Below are 19753 nucleotides of genomic sequence, written 5' to 3'. Positions count from 1 at the left end.
TGCCAAGATAATCCATCCCCCTGACAGGTGTGGCATATCAAGAAGCTGATTAAACAGCATGATCATTACCCAGGTGCACCATGTGCTGGGGACAATAAAAGGCCACTCTAAAATGTGCAATTTTGTCACACAACACAATGTCACAGATGTCTCAAGTTTTGAGGGAGCGTGCAATTGGCAGGCTGACTGCAGGATCACGTGTATTGCTTTGTGTGGGTGAGCGGTTTGCTGATGTCAACGTTGTGAACAGAGTGCCCCTAGGTGGCAGTAGGGTTATGGTATGGGCAGGCATAAGCTACGGACAACGAAAACAATTGCATTTTATTGATGGCAATTTGAATGCACAGAAATAACGTGACGAGATCCTGAGGCCTACCTCATTTTTCAGCATGATAATGCACAGCCTCATGTCGCAAGGATCTGTACACAATTCCTGGAAGCTGAAAATGTCCAGGTTCTCCATGGATTGCATACTTACCAGACATGTCACCCATTGAGCATGTTTGGGATGTTCTGGATCGACCTGTACGACAGCGTGTTCCAGTTCCCATCAATATCCAGCAACTTCACAAAGCCATTGAAGAGGAGTGGGGCAACATTCCGCAGGCCACAATCAACAGCCTGATCAACTCTATGAGAAGATGTGTCACGCTGCATGAGGCAAATTGTGGTCACATCAGATACTCACTGGTTTTCTGATCCACACCCCTACCTTTTTTTTAAGGTATCTGTGACCAACAGATTCATATCTGTATTCCCTGTCATGTGGAATCCATAGATTAGGGCCTAATTTATTTATTTCAATTGACTAATTTCCTTATGTGAACTGTAACTCCGTAATATCTGTGAAATTGTTGCATGTTGTATTTATATTTTTATTCAATATAAATAATCCCATACACAGAGCACCATGACTTGGACTGTCACCTACTATAAGGTCAGAGGTCAATGAACCAAAGGGAGATAAGTCATCACATACATGATCTTGAGTTATGGGACATTTCAGACCCTTTGGGGCCCCAAATGTACCTTTTGGAGTTGCTCTTTAACCTTGCTATGAACGTTTCTATCGTCAGATTGTTTTATGCTCAAAAACTCAATTGAATGAAACTGTGGAGTGCTAACCAACCACAGACACTTGATTTGGAGCACTTGAAGCAATTTCATAATGAAATGTGTGGGAATGTTAATATTGTAGCTGAAGTAATAACAGACCTGAGGGCTCCACTTTTGTAAAATGGTACATGATTGTTTAACTGCTTGGAGAGGCGTATTCTCAGACACTCAGATAACCAAGTCTGATGGCCAAATTTAGAGGATGTCATTACCCCACATAAGAGATGTTTTTCTCAACCATGTTATTGCCTGCTTCATTTAAATGCTTGATCAAATTTTTCATTACATATAGTACCAGTCAAAAGTGTGGACACCTACTCACTCAAGGGATTTTCTTTATTTTTACTATTTTCTACATTGTAAAAAAATTGTGAAGACATCAACACTATGAAATAACACATATGGAATCATGTAGTAACCAAAAAAGTGTTATATTTAAGAAATAAAGCACAAGGGGATGTGGTATATGGCCAATATACCACAGCTAAGGGCTGTTCTTTGGCACGCATTGCGGAGTACCTGGACACAGCCCTTAGCCGTGGTATATTGGCCATATACCAACAACCCCCGAGGTGCCTTATTGCTATTATAAACTGGTTACCCGTTTAAGACATGAAGGTCAGTCAATCCAGAAAATTTCAAGAACTTTGAAAATGCAGTCGCAAAAACAATCAAGCGTTATGAGAGCCAGTTTCATCCTGAGGACCTCCACAGGAAAAGAAAACTAAGAGTTACCTCTGCTGCAGAGGATAAGTTCATTAGAGTTACCAGCCTCAGAAATTGCAGCCCAAATAAATGCTTCACAGAGTTCAAGTAACAGACACATCTCAACATCAACTGTTCAGAGGAGACTTCGTGAATCAGGCCTTCATGGTTGAATTGCTGCAAAGAAATCACTATTAAAGAACACCAATAAGAAGAGACTTGCCTGGGCCAAGAAACACGAGCAATGGACATTATACCGGTGGAATTCTGTCCTTTGGTCTGATGAGTCCAAATTTGAGATTTTTGATTCCAACCGTCGTGTCTTTGTGAGACGCAGAGTAGGCGAACGGATGATCTCCGCATGTGTGGTTCCCACCATGAAGCATGGAGGGGGAGTTGTGATGGTGCTTTGCTGGTGACACTGTCATGATTTATTAGAATTCAACACTTAACCAGCATGGCTACCACAGCATTCTGCAGCGATACACCATCCCATCTGGTTTGCACTTAATGGTACTATCATTTGTTTTTCAACAGGACAATGACCCAACACACCTTGAGTGCTGCATCAGATGACCTGGCCTCCACAATCACCAGACCTCAACCCAATTGAGATGGTTTGGGATGAGTTGGACCGCAGAGTGAAGGAAAAGCAGCCAACAAGAGCTCAGCATATGTGGGAACTCCTTCAAGACTGTTGAAAAAGCATGCCTCATGAAGCTAGTTGAGAGAATGCCAAGAGTGTGCAAAGCTGTTATCAAGGCGAAGGTTGATATGTTTAACACTATTTTGGTTACTACATGATTCCATTTGTGTTATTTCATAGTTTTGATGTCTTCACTATTATTCTACAATGTAGAAAAAAGTAACAAATAAAGAAAAACCCTTGACAGAGTACGTGTCCAAAGTTTTGACTGATACTGTAGGTTTTTGCCCACGCATTTAAAGTAAGGATGCTATTGAACAGCATTTCTCTACTATTCTCTGGGTCAGAGGGGTGATAGTGTTGCATTTCTCATGCTGTTAACCATGGCATTCTTTGTATGCATAGTAACTGCTGTGTGGAATGCCATAGATGGTGCACAGCAGTCTCCTGCTGGACCACTGGACGGTGTAAGGAAGGAAAACATGGTTTCCATGACAGCCTCACTGGAGCCCTTGAACCCCTGACATGTGATTTTTGAGCTCTCATGGAGGTGACTGCATCTACCATTCAAGAGTCTCCTACCGATGTGAACCCCACAGCTGGTTTGATTGATCAGCTTTTATTGTTGGTCCACTGTAGAGTAAGCTCAGTTAGGGGAAAGACCATAAGCTGTCAATGACTCCCATACTCATCTTCATCTGAACTCTTCCAAACATTTTGAGCGGGGCCTTAAACACATCATGTTTCTCTGATGGTACCCCCCAAATGACCATCTGAGCTGGTCTCTATGTAGACAGCAAGGTATTGCTCAATTACCTTCATAAGTCACAGAATTAGTTAAATAAAGTCCACCTGTGTGCAATCTAAGTGTTACAAGATCAGTCACATGATCTCAGTATATATACACCTGTTCTGAAAGGCCCCAGAGTCTGCAACACCACGAAGCAAGTGGCTCCATGAAGACCAAGGTGCTCTCCAAACAGGTCAGGGACAAAGTTATAGAGAAGTACAGATCAGGGTTGGGTTATAAAAATATATCAGAAACTTTGAATATCCCACAAAGCACCATTACATCCATTCTTAAAAACTGGAAAGAATATGGCACCACAAGAAACCTGCCAAGAGAGGGCCGCCCACCAAAACAACTCACAGACCAGGCAAGGAGGGCATTAATCAGAGAGGCAACAAAGAGACCAAAGATAACCCTGAAGGAGCTGCAAAGCTCCACAGCGGAGATTGGAGTATCTGTCCATAGGAACACTTTAAGCCGTACGCTCCACGGAGATGGGCTTTACGGAAGAGTGGCCAGACAAACGACATTGCTTAAAGATAAAAAAATAAGCAAATACGTATGGTGTTTGTCTAAAGGCATGTGGGAGACTCCCCAAACATATGGAAGAAGGTACTCTGGTCAGATGAGACTAAAATTATTTTTTTAGGCCATCAAGAGAAACGCCATGTCTGGCACAAACCCAACCCCTCTCATCACCCCGAGAACACCATCCAGCATCATGCTGTGGGGATGTTTTTCATCAGCAGGGACTGGGAAACTGGTCAGAATTGAAGGAATGATGGATGGTGCTAAATACAGGGAAATTCTTGAGGGAAACCTGTTTCAGTCTTCCAGAGATTTGAGACTGGGACGGAGGTTCGCCTTCCAGCAGGACAATGACCCTAAGCATACTGCTAAAGCAACACTCGAGTGGATTAAGGGGACATTTAAATGTTTTGGAATGGCCTAGTCAAAGCCCAGACCTCAATCCAATTGAGAATCTGTGGTATAACTTAAAGATTGCTCTACACCAGCGGAACCCATCCAACTTGAAAGAGCTGGAGCAGTTTTGCCTTGAAGAATGGGCAAAAATCCCAGTGGCTAGATGTGCCAAGCGTATAGAGACATACCCCAAGAGACTTGCAGCTGTAATTTCTGAAAAAGGTGGCTCACAAAGTATTGACTTTGGGGGGTGGGGTGGGTGAATAGTTATGCACACTCAAGTTTTCAGTTTGTCTTATTTATCGTTTGTGTCACAATAAAAAAGATTTTGTATCTTCAAAGTGGTAGGCATGTTGTGTAATTCAAATGATACAACCCCCCCCCCACACACACAAAAAAATATATATATTTTAATTCCAGGATGAAAGGCAACGAAATAGGAAAAATGCCAGGTGGGTGAATACTTTCGCCAACCACTGTTGGACCTGTCCATTGACAAATTATTTATGGGCTTTCTCAAACGGAGTTTGACGAATACAACTAGACTGCATGACAGATTGAATATGTACTACTGTACTGCAATGTCATTGGGACCACTGTCAGCCCTCTGATTTCTCAGTGAGGTATGATATACTAACTACACCAGGACGGGTCAGAATCCGTAACATTGTAGGCCTATTTTTGTTTTTCAAACACTTTTTTTCTGGTTACCAAGTAGTTCTCCGCTATAATGCCATGTTAAATGAATTTCATAAAACCAAATAAGCCTTTGATATTCAGTTTTAATAAGGTTGAAATATTATGCGGCCAAACATTTAATATGCCATGCAAAATGTCAACATATAACATTCTAAATTACTTATAAACATATACAGTTCCATAAACCTTTATTTATTTTCTCACATTTGCTCCATTTAATATAAATTTAACAGCTCCAGGGTCAGATATCCCCATTTTAGAAATATCATAAATCATGACAAAACATGTCAGACAGTCCAAGACTGGGTCAACATAGTTAAACTACACTACAATTATTTTAGAACATAGTTCTCTTTGAAGCAGAATAGCTACTGTATATGGAGTTCTATGACATGCGGGGTGGGGTCTACCTTCTTCATCAATGCATTTATTCCACTCTGGTTTTCACGCTCTCTTCCTCTACCTCTTCAATTTCCTCCCCGACGTCTACGTTTCCATCCCTAAATCAGACATGTCGGTTAGAATGTCTATATTGTAACTGCATCAAAGTTTTGCTTGACTGCAGTATTTGTCTTCTCTTCACTAAATACTTTACAACAGTCTCACAGTATTATGTAATGCAACAGTGTATATAGAACTATAACACATGGCGTCTGTGGATTTCCAGCTGCAGTGGTATTCCTATTGGCATTAGATATTGTATGACTAAAACGAATTGTTAGTTGGAAGACACTGCGACACAAACTTGTTGTCATTGTAGGTACCTTTTCTCCATGTCACTCTCAACACTTTGGTCATCAACATCGTCGTTGTTATCCAATATGAAGACGGGTGCCGTTCCAAACTCTTCTCCCTTTGTTTTGACAAACTGCTCATTCAAACCAGCTTCCCTCAGCTTGTCTCTGTATATACGCTCCGCGTCAGCCTTGGCGTTTTTCTAGAGCAATTCCATCAAAGGCCAGGGAATAGACAAGGTGCACAACAGTAAATAATACAACAGTTGACCGCTTAAAGGCTCTTCTCAAGTGTTTGCAATTCCAGAAAATGAGTTTCCAGGTCAATGCAAGCCCATAGTTTACCTGGGACACCTGTTCAAACAGGTAAGGACGGACAGTTACTCTGGCCTTTATATCCTGTAGCTCCTTCTTATACTCTCTCGTCCTTTGTTGGTCGGCCTCCCTACATGTACAGAGCCACATAAACATTAATTCGACATTAAGTACAGATCAACAACTCTTTAATCAGTCTGTTCTTTTCTGTTTTCATCTGAGGAATTTCCCAGTACTCACCGGTGCTGTTTCAGCTTCTCATGATACACCTCTTTCAGGCTGCTATGAGGGTCCATGACCTTGGCGCGGACAGCCACTGTCTTCTTCATGGCCTGAGACCTCTTCCTATGTCTCCGCATCCACTCTGCACTCTCCTGCTCCTTGCTCTCTTTCTGCTCCACATACTTTCTGATGGACCAGGGAGAGGACAGGACAGAGATGAGTATGACTATGTCCTGTGTCTTTACTTATTGAGACAGACACACCTGATAATGAAGTTCACAGTTCCCCTTTACCTAATGGCCATACAGCGTTTCCTTGCTGCATCTGTGATGTAGGTGGGAAGCGTATCTGTGGACAGTGATGTTAAGCCTCCAAAGGAATTGCTTCTCTTCAAAACGGCACTGACTATGGGTTCCTGAGGACAAAAATAACACAAGGAAACAAAACATTTCCAAAGATACAAAGATAAATTTCATTTCAAGTTCTATTTGCAGAGTTCTACAGTAAGCTCACCTGTTCTTTTTCAGAGCTGCTTCTGCTTGGTCTTGAAGGCAGAGTTGACGTCCGCAGGTGGAAGGGCTGACACTTGGTAACATTTTTCCTCTCTGCCCTCTTCAGTGATTCCCTCTGAAAGGCCTTGTGCAGCCTGTCAAAATCAGGGACCTGGGAGTTGGTCTTTGGCTGGAAGGTAGGCTTCTGATCCAGGAAGGCCAGAACCTCCTTCTTAGTCCGTTGGGCGGTGCGAGTCTCCGGATTCTCAGTATGAGTTTGGTTCTCTATAGGTGCTGTGGACTTCCTCAAAGTCTCCTGGGCCCTCAGCTGAATGCGTACCTTCCTGCGTAGCTCCTCCTCTACAGAGCATACAGAATTTAATGAAGAAAAAAAAGATTTAGGGAGGATTATAATACTTTTATAATACAATTTACTGCACCTAAGCAAGATCTTTGGAGATATATTATTTAGGCAACACACCTTTTAAATGCTCAGAGACCGCATGGTCTTTGATTGCTTTCGGTACTGGTTTCCTGACATTGGTGGCTTTTTGAGACTGTGCCACCGTGCTTATCATTTGCATCAGCTTCTCTCTCTTCTTCTCATCTCTCTCCAGGAAGCTGAAGGGCTTCTGCATGGAGAGCAGGAAGTCCCTCCTCTGTTCATGGCCTTCCTTCCTCTCTTTCTGCCGCACCTGCGTCATCTCATCATAGAGGGGCAAAAACACATGGCCAGGCACAGGAACAGCACGAAACTTCCTCTGACATTCCGCCTCCTCTTTCTCCTCTTTGCTTAGTTGGAGCTGCTCTGTTTCTGTTGGACCTTGGTGCTGAAGATGTTGTGGTCCTCTGTGTGAAACAGTTGTGGCAGAAGCCCAGGCTGCAGAGGATGTGAAAAACCTCCCTGACTGTCTGAGCTGTGGGGATTTCCTCGAGGTAGACCTCCTACCTGACATCAGTTCAGACATGGAACTGGATTTCCTCGGTCCCCTACATTTGAGATTGTTTTATTTAACATAGACCAATAGGATATTTGAGACTTACAAAACAAATATATTGTGATAACTTATTTGCATCATTGGGTGACTTGACATACCTGGCCTGAGAGCTGAAAAACTCGTCCAATTGTCTGTCAGCACTAGACTTCCTGTCAAAGCCTGCTGACAGCATAGAGTTCTGCTGGATCCTTTTCTCAAGGCCCTCTCTCTGTCTCCTCTCTGTCTCCTGCAGCTGCTGCGTGTGGGCCTCCTTCATCTCCTGCAGTTGGTGCTGGAGCAGTAGCTCTGAACTCAGGCCATCCTCCAGGAAAGCCTGCAGGTCAGCCATGTTCCTCTGCTCTTGCATCCTAGCAGCAGTGTGTCCTCCTGAACCCAACATTCACCAAACAGCTATGGAAAGAAGGAAAAAGGGAAGACATTTTTATATTCCAAAAACACCTCTTCCAAAAACACCTCCCACAATGAGATAAACCCTTGTTTAGATCAGACATTTTAATTTACACAGAACTGTGTCCCACATTTGACCAATTAATGATAATTAATATCATGAAAAGTTATGCAAAACTCCAGTAGCACATGATGTGAGCCTACGCAAGGGTTGCCCTAGCAACCAAACTGCTTCTCCAAAACATTGCCAGAGAAGTCATATTATATGTCTACGTTAATATAGTAGGCTACATGCTAAACTGTTTTAGGGCAGAAAATGTGTATTGTTACACAATGCATAACTACAATACATATTGAGATTACAATTTTGGAATATTGTCAAATAGAAAATATAACCTGATGCTGGTGCACTTTAGAACTACAGCATACTTATTCCAGTGGATTATTATTATAATAATTATTGTCCATTGTTGTCCATCTCTTCTTGCTTCTCTGCTTCACAACAAAGACTGTCATGTATCGACATCATATATTGACTGTTACAAAGTAATAACTTCGAATCACTGGATGATGTTTCGCTACTTGTTGTCAAAGCTAAGATATTTGACTCCACCCCCTGGAACATTCTAATGTTTGATTGGCTGAAGTAAACGCTTGCTGTATCTTGATCTATACCTCAGTCATCTCGATTGGGCACTTCATGTTGACACATTTGTAACACATTTTTTTATTCAAGAAGCGCCTTAACTATTCCTTCTACATTGTCCTCCTGAATAAAACGGAATTATGTTTAAATATCAATAGCACCAAAGTGCGGACAACTTGTGAAGTGAAACTAGTGCGGTTCCTTTTTCTGATTGGTTGAGCACTACAGGAAGTTCTTGCCTCTTACGTATGTCAAAATATACAACATGGCTGCATTATAGAATGGACACAGCTGCGATTAGTAGGACATATTCAAGGGGAAACATTTCGTTCTGATTCTAAACAATATAGTTGGAGTTCTTTTAAGGGTTAGACGAGTACCACGTCGTTACGTTGTTTTAAAGATGCATAGTCTTACTAAAACGGCACTGTCTTTCAATGGAATCGGGCGGCGGTGTGTTGCTCTGAACCGTTTTTCAGAAACAAGAATCATTTGCAGAGGACTCACGTGCACAGCAGAACACAGGGAACATGAAAATGAGCTCTATGATGTCATTATATCTGGAGGAGGGATGGTTGGGACCGCTATGGCTTGTTCTTTAGGTGAGTCGAGGTGATCTCCTGATGCTGCCCAGTCAAACTGCCCCTATTTGCCCCCCATCTAAAGGAGGAGGAGCCGTCATTCCGCTGCTGGATGCAAATTCTCAGACTTCATCCTCACAACTAAGTTGCAGTTGTGGCTTTGCTGCTGATTTACACCATACAGCATTTGCCTTAGTTCTGTGTTACTAAACAAGTAAGGTATAATTAAGACAAACATGCAGAGGAACTTTAATTTCTTGTTCTCATGGCACCACTAGTGATGCCAAAATGTAGGCTATATCAATGCTACTCCCACCACAACTTTTAATCTGTCTGTTTATCATTTTGGACGGAGCATAAATCAATTTCATGCATCCTCGTTATTGTTGACAGGCTTGGATCCAAACTTGGAGGGGAAGAAGATTCTTTTGCTTGAGGCAGGCAACAAGAAAGTGATGGACAAGGTCCCAGACGCCTACAGTACAAGAGTCAGCTCCATCAGCCCGGGCTCTGCCACCCTCCTCAGTGGTACACAACCATATTACGAAACACTATTATCATCTTCCCTGAGAAAGTAATCTCTCTAATGGCATTAGAATCTCTGTTTTCCATTGACCAGCCAATAGCATCAGAAAAATGTAGGGAACCTCTCTGCAAACAGATACACATGGCTGCAATAGTATGAGCTTCATAAAGTACAGTAGGGGTGAAGAGTTGTGTGTAGATCGTTTGGTAGTTGTTGTCTATTATTTGTCATGGTTGGTTTATCCGTTTGAAAAGAACAGTACATCTTGTCCAATGACAAAAGAGCTCATGTTTAAGTGGCCAGCTTCCTGTCTGATTAAGCCTATTTGTGGTGTGGCTCAGTATAAAAGGTTGTCAGGAAGAAGGTTAGTGATCAGGCCCAGCTTAGCAGGGATCATATCTGGCCTCTAGTCTACATCAATCATTGATAGAATCCTCTCAACTATTATTCATGTCTCCTTGGGTTTTACTTGACACCCTGATGATGTGCTGCATGTCAATAAGGAAGTGAAGGAAGTGATTTGGATACCCATGGCTATGTCAAGCCCAGTTAAATTGACTTGAATGTATACTGAACAAAAATGTAAATGCAACATGCAACCATTTCCAAGATTTTACTGAGTTACAGTTCATATAAGGAAATCAGTCAATTGAAATAAATTCATTAGGCCCTAATCTATGGATTTCACATGACTGGGAATACATACACTACATGGTCAAAAGTATGTGGACAGTTGCTGGTCGACCATCTAATTACAAAATCATGGGCATTAATATGGAGTTGGTCCCCATTTTGCTGCTAAAACATCCCCCACTCTTCTGGGAAGGCTTTCCACTAGATTTTGAAACATTCCTGCGGGGATTTTCTTCCATTCAGCAAAACTGATGTTGGGCGATTAGGCCTGGCTCGCAGTCTGCGTTCCAATTCATCCTAAAGGTGTTTGATGGGGTGGGGGTCAGGGCACTGCAGGCCAGTCAAGTTCTTCCACACCGATCTCGACAAACCATTTATGTATGGACCTCGCTTTGTGCACGGGGGTATTATCATGCTGAAACAGGAAAAGGCCTTCCACAAAGTTGGAAGCACAGAATTGTCTAGAATGTATTTGAATGCTGTTGCATTAAGATTTCCCTTCACTGGAACTAAAGAGCCTAGTCCGAACCATGAAAAACGGCCCTAGACAATTTTTCCCCCACCATCAAACTTTACAGTTGGCACTATGCATTGGGGCTAGTAGCGTTCTCCTGGCATCTGACAAATCTGGGATTGACGGTCGGACTCCTAGATGTTGAAGCGTGATTCATCACGCCAGAGAACACGTTTCCACTGCTCCATAATCCAATGGTGAGCGAGCTTTACACCACTTCAGCCAATGCTTGTCATTGGACACGGTGATCTTAGACTTGTGTGCGGCTGCTCTGCCATGGAAACCCATTTCATGATGCTCCCGGGGAACAGCTCTTGTGCTGTTTGGGAGTTTGGAACTCGGTAGTGAGTTTTGCAACCAAGGACAGATTATTTTTTACACGCTTCAGCACTCGGTGGGTCCCGTTCTGTGAGCTTGTGTGGCCTACCACTTCTCGGCTGAGTCATTGTTGATCCTAGACGTTTCCACTTCATAATAACAGCACTAACAGTTGACCAGGGAAGCTCAATTTTATATATCTGTCAGCAACTGGTGTGGCTAAAATAGCAGAATCCAGTAATTTGAAGGGGTGTGCACATACTTTTGGCCATGTAGTGTATATGGATTTGTTGGTCACAGATACCTTTTTTTTTAAAGGTAGGGCGTGGATCAGAACCAGTCAGTATCTGGTGTGACCACCATTCGCTTCGTGCAGCATAGTGTTGATCAGGCTGTTGATTGTGGAATGTTGTCCCACTCCTCTTCAATGGCTGTGCGAAGTTGCTGGATATTGGCGGGAATTGGAACACGCTGTTGTATACATCGATCCAAAGCATCCAAAACAATGGGTGATATGTCTGGTGAGTTTGCAGGCCACGGAAGAACCTGGACATTTACAGCTTCCAGAAATTGTATACAAATATTTGCAACTTTATTATCATGCTGAACCATGAGGTGATGGCGGCAGATGAATGGCACAACAATGGGCTTCAGGATCTTGTCACGGTATCTCTGTGCATTCAAATTGCCATCGATAAAGTTCAATTATTTTTGTTGCCCGTAGCTTATGCCTGCCTATACAATAACCCCACTGCCGTTGACATCAGCAAACAGCTTGCCCACACAACGCCATGCATGTAATCTGCAGTTGTGAGGCCGGTTGGATGTACTGCCAAATATTCTAAAATGACATTGGAGGTGGCTTATGGTGAGAAATGAACATTCAATTCTCTGGCAACAGCGCTGGTGGACATTCCTGCAGTTAGCATGCCAATCGCAAGCTGCCTCAACTTGAGATGTCTGTGGCATTGTGTTCAGTGACACAACTGCACATTTTAGAGTTGCCTTTTATTGTCCCCAGCACAAGATGTACCTGTGTAATGATCATGCTGTTTAATCAGCTTCTTGATATGCCACACCTGTCAGGTGGATGGATTATCTTGGTAAAGAAGAAATACTCATGAACAGGGATGTAGACAAATTTGTGCTCAACTTTTGAGAGGAATAAGCTTTTCTGCATATGGAACATTTCAGGGATCTTTTACTTCAGTTGATGAAACATGGGACCAACACTTCACATGTTGCATTTATATTTTTGTTGACTTCGCCCACTTGAGTTCTTGTCTCATTTAATCAAACTCCTCTAACAAGTAATTATGGGGCTTTTACGCCTCATACATAACATCCCTAGATTTGATAGATCTTGTATTCTATTAAAATGTTGTGTGTGCCTTTCAGGTGTTGGTGCATGGGATCACATTATGAACATGAGATGTAAGCCCTATCAGAAGATGCAGGTCAGTTCTTGGAAACTCCAAGCCCTAAAGTTATTTTTTATTGAGAAGCCAATTTAGGTTGTTAGTTATACTGCTATATACTTACTCTCATTCTCCATGCATCAGTAACTTGTTTGGATATAAAGTTTTAGGAAAATTGTATCTCCCCTGCCATTTAACCTCTACTCAATCATGTACTTTACAATGCCATTTCCCTGGAGCGTGTAATTGTTAACAAAGAAAAAGCAACCCCAATGGCGGTTTAAAACATGCATTTAGTTCATTCCTCTGCCCAATTTATACGTCCTCAGAGGCCATGCAAATGCCAGGGTGCCTCAAACCCCAAAGGACAGGAGGTCAATTTAAAACGATGATCAAAGCTCCCTGGCTTAGTGAAATTTTTGTTTTTTTTCCCCTCTGGCCACAATGGCAGAGTATTTATTTATTTAATTAGGATCATATTTAATAGGAAAAATACATCTATTTGGCATCTTCAACTAGGCGTTCATCCCCTGTGTGTACTAATTCTAAAGATGAATGTGACAAGCAGGAGGCAGAAGATGGAAGATGACAGGATGTGTGGATGTCAGCAGCAAAGTTACCGTGTTTTACAGCTGTGGGCGCAGGCTGAGTCCCTTCTGTAAGATGTGCTCAGTTTATACCAAAGAAAAAAACCCAGGGTTTCTCTCATGGCCAAGGATGTCATCATAAAATGTAATATGGTGATTATGGTGATATACCTCCTCCATAATTCCTTTACTGCTCTGCTCCTTTTTTTGCCTGTTTTTTTGCAGATTCATATTACAAGGATAGAGGAGCAGCGCGTAGTTTAGCTGTGTTACCTCTGCATGATAAGGTCTGAGAGAGAGAGTCCTACATAAGCATAACCACTTCCCTGCGTCACATGAAAAGTATTTTCGTTTACCATCTCAGAAATGATGTGCCTCAATTATGTGTTTTATTTTGACACTCAACTTTTTGGGGATACAGTAGCCAATATTTACCCGCTCGGTAACGTTAACAAAAGTGTTCTGTCGGGTCCAAAATATTGCCATACATCCACATCACAAATGGCATTTCATCGTGCATCAGTAAGCTCCCTAAGTCGACCATAGAACTAGAAGGGTGTTGTTGACCTTTCTAGATCTTAGTTTGGTAATTTAAGTAGTGGCTGCCAAGCTCTGGCTGCAGCTGAACAAATTTGATGTGTTCAGTTCAATTAGGCTGTGGCTCTTTGGCCGGCTTAATATAGGGAATGGGGATGCATTTAAGGATAGAGTTCTTGACCACAGGGATAATTGGTTTCTCATTTAGGTTTGGGATGCCTGCTCTGATGCCCTGATTACATTTGATAAGGAGAACCTGCAGGACGAGATGGCATACATTGTGGAGAACAACATCATTGTGGCAGCCCTGATGAAGCAGCTGGAGAATCTCTCTGGTAAGAAAAGCAGCGCCACACAGTCCAGTTGCATTGATGATTTGTCCATGAAACGCTCACTATGCACAAGTAGTGATGTGACTCTCCTTAGAAGAGACCTTGAGTTCATTGACATCCTGTTAATGAGCACTGGGTCTGGCAGCTCATGTTATGTCACCACATTTGTTCCATCCTGTCCCTGTGTTTTATTTATTTGTATTTTCCCCAGTGTCCGTTTTTAAAGACCAGTGCAGCTCTTGGACACATCCATGTTTTTCCTGCTATTTCAATCAAGTTCCATATTTCCTGTGTGCCAGTTAGTGCACTCCATATACCGGGTGCCATGTAAAGGCACGTGCAGTTGTCCAATGACCTATTTCACATTGACATATGCTCCCACGCCATTAAGGATGCTAAAGTGCTGACGTTGTGCTGTATTGTTGTTGAAATTAGGCCGACTTTTTGGAGGTTCAGAAATGAAACCTTAGCACTGCCTTGCGTCCGACTGTAAAACAGCATATTTATAAATGGGCTTTTCTACATTTTGCACTAAACAGATGTGTGGTTGCAGGCAGCAGGTTTTCCTTAAAGGCATCATGTTGGTCCTCTACTTAATTTTTTCTTCCTTTGGCCATGATGTTTCTCTGCTTCTGAGGCAGTACATGAAAAGCGTGCACTAAGTTCGCTAGTTTGGTAGTAAGTCTGCTCTCCAGTCACTGCAGGCCAATATTTGTCGCTCGTGTTCAGGAACCTGTAGTCAATCTGCAGACGGGAACCTCTCCAAGTGGACAACGCCAAGTGTAATTCCAGATCCTTTCATGTTTGGGATGACCGACTACCGATAATTCAAAGAAAGTGGGAGTTTTGGTGTAATCCCAGCATGCTGGCAGCAAGCGGAAAGTGTGAAATGGTCTGCTTGTAGATAAACACTATTAATCAATGCTATGTGGCAAGCCAAGACCATTTAAGAAGATTGTCAATGTGAGCTTCGGCAGCTGTTCCCTGCCAGAGAGGCAAACCAGTGGTATTTTACAAGGTGGTTTGTAGATCTTCCACTGCCTTAGTCACTTACAGCCAAACCTTACTCTCTTTTTTTCCTTTTTGGAGGAAACAAGTAGCAGTCTTTTTAAAATTTAAAATAAATGTAATTTATTTTACCTCCTTTTTTCCCCAATTTCGTAGTATCCAATTGTTAGTAGCTACTATCTTGTCCTATCGCTACAACTCCCGTACGGGCTCAGGAGAGATGAAGGTTGAAAGTCATGCGTCCTCCGATACACAACCCAACCAAGCCGCACTGCTTCTTAACACAGCACGCATCCAACCCGGAAGCCAGCCGCACCAATGTGTCGGAGGAAACACTGTGCACCTGGCAACCTTGGTTGGCGCGCACTGCGCCCGGCCCGCCACAGGAGTCGCTGGTGCGCGATGAGACAGGGATATCCCTCCCTAACGCGGACGACGCTATGTCAATTGTGCGTCGCCCCACGGACCTCCCGGTCGCGGCCGGTTACGACAGAGCCTGGGCGCGAACCCAGAGTCTCTGGTGTACAAGTAGCAAAGTCTTGATTAGTGTGACCAATTGTGATGAAAAATACTTACTGGCCCCTTCCTTGTTTAGTGAAAATGATTCTCTGTGGTGAACCCAAAATCCCCTTGTTTAGTGAAAATGATTCTCTGTGGTGAACCCAAAATCCCCTTGTTTAGTGAAAATGATTCTCTGTGGTGAACCCAAAATCCCCTTGTTTAGTGAAAATGATTCTCTGTGGTGAACCCAAAATCCCCTTGTTTAGTGAAAATGATTCTCTGTGGTGAACCCCTTGGCTCTGCTTTAGACCATTTCCTTTCTCTGTGTTCGGTCTCTCAGATCAGGTGAGGGTCCAGTACAAATCCAAGGTGGTGAAATACACCTGGCCCAAGTCCCACCAGGTAGCTGACGCCATCCCCTGGGTTCAGGTCACCCTGGCCAACGGACAGACTCTTCAAACCAAACTACTGGTCAGTCCATCCTGAGTAGTAACTCTTTTATTTTTTATGTTTAAAAAATATATTTTAGCCTTTGACCATAATGCTCTAGGATGTAACTGCTGTGATTGGCTGGTTTGCAGATTGGAGCAGATGGGCCAAATTCGATGGTAAGGCGGGAGGCGGGGATACCCACGGTCAAGTGGAATTACGACCAATCAGCTGTTGTGGCTGTCCTGCATCTGTCTGAGGTGAGATTTACATCTTACAACCTGTCTATTTCATCACGACACATGGAGGCCATACTAATTGTTATCATGTGTTTCTATAGCCAACAGAGAACAATGTTGCCTGGCAGAGGTTCCTTCCAACAGGCCCCATAGCAATGTTACCAGTAAGTTTGTATCATAGGTTCAAAGTGCAGCTGAGCTCTTTGCTTTTTTCTGTCCCTTAATCTTAACCAACGTCCCCTTCTCTCTTGTGGCTGTAGTTGTCAGACACAGAGAGCTCTTTGGTGTGGTCGACCAGCCACCGCCATGCAGAGGAGCTACTGCAGCTGGATGAGGAGAGCTTCGTGGACTCCATCAACACTGCCTTTGTGAGTCCCGGACTGACCCCACCGAATCAGATAATGATTAGGAACAATTGCCTTTATACAGCAGAGAAAGAAATGGATTTCTGATACATTTGTATGCGTTATCAATAGTACATTTTATGAACGGAAATCCTCTTGTTACCAACATGCTGCAAGTGCACCAATGAACCGGTTAGCCAATGCCAATGGGTGCACTTGTCACTGTTTTCTGTTTACTCTACATCATACATGTAGACAATACCAACGTTTTGCCAGCATAAAGTCGCTTTCCCAAGCCTGCTATATTTACTGGTCCTGCCGATGGGGTCACCACGGTTGTCATGCTTGGTTTCAGGCCTGGTTTGCTAATTTAACCTGTGGTCTGCCAGTTGGTCATTACTGCATGGAATGTTTTTTTAAACTAAGCTAATTCAACAGCAGGCCTGACCAGCCTCTTCTTTTAATTAGCAAGGGTCCTGTAACGCTGCCAAACCATTTTGTTAGTGAGGAAAAGTACACTCACTCTGCATTTCTGCTCTAGTTTGTTTCTTTAACTTCTCTCTTCTCTCTGTCTACCACGCCCCTCTATCTCTCCTGTACCCCTGTCTCTTACTCTACCTGCTGTTTCTATCTCTTTCGCTCTTCTTCTCTCCCTCCATCTCTTCCTCTCTCTCTCTTTCGCTCTTCCTCTCTCCCCCCCGTCTCTTCCTCTCTCTCTCTCTCTCTCTCTCTCTCTCTCTGTGTCGTCTCTTTCTGCCAGTGGAGTAATGAGAACCACAGTGAGCTGGTGGAGACTGCTGGCTCTCTGTTCCGCACTGCCCTGTCAGTCCTCATGCCGTCTGCAGGCTCGGCACGCCAGCTACCGCCCAGCGTGGCCGGGATCGGCCCAAAGAGTCGGGTCATGTTCCCCCTGGGCATGGGCCATGCGTCAGAGTACATCAGGCACCGGGTGGCACTCATCGGGTAAATCCCCACTCACCCCTGGGGACACGCCATTATTGAACTTCACATTGGTTTGCTTTAGAAAACTGGCTATTGATATTTGACCTGGCATTTTGTAAATGTAAGGATTATATGCCCTTATTCTATGAAGGTATAACAGGATCATATGAAAAAAAAATAGATACTTATCAACTGCAACAACAAAAATTAAAGGTTAATGCCTCTATCCAATTATTTCTGTCTATTTGAAGGGAATGCTTGCTTTGATCCTACCCTGTAGATGAGGTGACTAGATTTACACAGCGGGGGTCTTTATTTTTCTTTGCAGCGATGCAGCACACCGCGTCCACCCTCTAGCTGGCCAGGGAGCCAACCTGGGCTTTGGGGATGTGGCCTGCCTCACTCAGCTCCTGAGCCAGGCGGCCTTTAACGGGAAGGATCTGGGTTAGTGACTACCCTAAACAGACACCAAACACAGTAGCCGTAGCCAGTGGTTTCTCAGAAGCTCTTTTCCACAGCCCAGGCTGGGACGCTTGCTGTTGATCTTGATTATAAAAAGAACAGTCTTTCTTCCAAAGTTTATTTGATGTTTTTTTTCATATAGTTCTTGGCAGAAAGGACAGTTCACAGAAATAGAAATCCTGTTATGTGAATATTTGTATTTGTTCTGAATAGCTCCAATGCAGAAAACGCATTAACAATGTACACAGGTCCAGAAACTATTTTCTCCATGATTTATTAACCCCTGGTGTTTTGCTCGGCCTGTGTTGTGTTGTGCAGGGGCCATGCAGCACCTGTTGGAATATGAGACAGAGCGCCAGCGACACAACCTGCCCATGATGGCTGCCATCGACCTGATGAAACGACTGTACTCTACTAATGCTGCCCCCATGGTTGTCTTACGCACCTTCGGTCTGCAGGCCACCAATACACTGCCAGCCATGAAAGTTAGTATGCTGTCTCCTCTTTAACCCCGCCTTTCTCGAATGTCATGTCCCTTGTCAAAGTGAACCCACAACACTTGTTCAAGTAGAAGCCATCTCTTCTTCCATTCCCAAGGTTTGGCCACATGTCAGAAGTAAGCCCCACCTTGGCTTCGTTCATGACCCCACCCGATCCTGACCTTTTTTCTGATTACATGTCTTTTTACTTTAGCTCTGCCTATAATTTACATGGTTGTCAACTTACTACTACGGCAGCTTAGTTTAGCCCCAAATGTAGTGTTACAGAAAGTGTGTGGGTGGGGTGCAGGGCTGGCCCCGGGGCTGTGTTACAGTGGTGTTGGCTTGTGTTTTCACACCCCTTTTATTACAGACCGCTGATGTGAAATGGCTTTATTCCCTACTAAGTGATTCAGACCAAAGCAACCGTAAATGGTTGTAAAGGCATTTCTCTCTGGAGACCTAAAGTTATGCTTGACATTTTTCCATATTAAATGTTGAGTTTACAGATCTCGTATACAGAGGTTTGTAGTGCCACTTTTTTCACAGATGGGAAAGATGCTAGTCATTGTTTTTTGTAGAACTTGCTAGTGCTATACGTGGCTGTTGGATTCGTGTATTTGTGGAGAGGTATGGATGAATTGACAAAATGGATGTTTAGATTTGTGAGTTAATGTTCTTTCTCTCCAGGCTCAGATCATGGCGTTTGCAAGCAAGTGACACACACTGGTCCTGCCGTTTCAGTTTGATGGTACGCCAATGACTTTGTGAATGGAATGTAAAAGTGTAAATTAATAAAGTTATTTTATGCTCTGTTATTACTGCGCGTCTTTCTTTGTGTGAAGATTATTTTGGGTTTTTCTAAGCATTTCCGGGGCAGCAGGTAGTCTAGTGGTTAGATTTTTACTATGATTTTACTTGGCATGTCAGTTAAGAACAAGTTCTTATTTTCAATGATGGCCTAGGACCAGTGGGTTAACTGCCTTGTTCCGGGGCAGAATGACAGATTTTTACCTTGTCAGCTCGGGGGATTCAATCTTGTAACCTTTCGGTTACTAGGCCAACGCTCTAACCACTAGGCTACCGAAAGGTTGCTGGATCGAATCCCCGAGCTGACAAGGTAAAAATCTGTCATTCTGCCCCTGAATTAGGCAGTAAACCCAGTGTTCCCAGGTAGGCCATCATTGTTAATGAGAATTTGTTCTTAATTGACTTGCCTAGTTAAGGTAA

At 43.3% G+C, this 19753-nt stretch overlaps 2 protein-coding genes across 3 annotated transcripts; one reads left to right on the top strand and one right to left on the bottom strand.

Annotated features, from left to right (window-relative positions):
• Positions 1–4943: 4943 nt before the first annotated feature.
• On the bottom strand, positions 4944–8646 carry fam161b (FAM161 centrosomal protein B). Of its 2 annotated transcripts, none has more exons than XM_029675436.2 (9): positions 8424–8646; positions 7739–8030; positions 7124–7632; positions 6665–7002; positions 6445–6566; positions 6170–6337; positions 5960–6059; positions 5645–5817; positions 4944–5380 (listed from the first exon to the last, which is right to left on the bottom strand). In XM_029675436.2, exons 2-9 carry the CDS (start codon positions 8017–8019, stop codon positions 5308–5310), a joined length of 1764 nt encoding a protein of 587 aa, XP_029531296.1. In that variant the 5' UTR covers positions 8020–8030; positions 8424–8646; the 3' UTR covers positions 4944–5307. The 2 variants fall into 2 exon arrangements, with proteins under 2 accessions (XP_029531296.1, XP_029531297.1); XM_029675437.2 differs by having other exon boundaries at positions 8457–8646.
• A 260-nt stretch (positions 8647–8906) lies between these two features.
• Positions 8907–19341, top strand: coq6 (coenzyme Q6 monooxygenase). The gene is made up of 12 exons (XM_029675438.2): positions 8907–9275; positions 9648–9782; positions 12644–12702; positions 13996–14122; positions 15969–16099; positions 16210–16317; positions 16398–16460; positions 16557–16664; positions 17401–17603; positions 17911–18026; positions 18363–18529; positions 19214–19341. The coding sequence occupies exons 1-12, from the start codon at positions 9077–9079 to the stop codon at positions 19241–19243; spliced, it is 1446 nt and encodes a 481-aa protein (XP_029531298.1). The 5' UTR covers positions 8907–9076; the 3' UTR covers positions 19244–19341.
• Positions 19342–19753: the final 412 nt, after the last annotated feature.

Source organism: Oncorhynchus nerka, linkage group LG12 (genome assembly GCF_034236695.1).
Source record: "Oncorhynchus nerka isolate Pitt River linkage group LG12, Oner_Uvic_2.0, whole genome shotgun sequence".
Taxonomy (NCBI): Eukaryota; Metazoa; Chordata; class Actinopteri; order Salmoniformes; family Salmonidae; genus Oncorhynchus; species Oncorhynchus nerka.
This window is presented reverse-complemented; position numbering and strand designations above follow the sequence as displayed.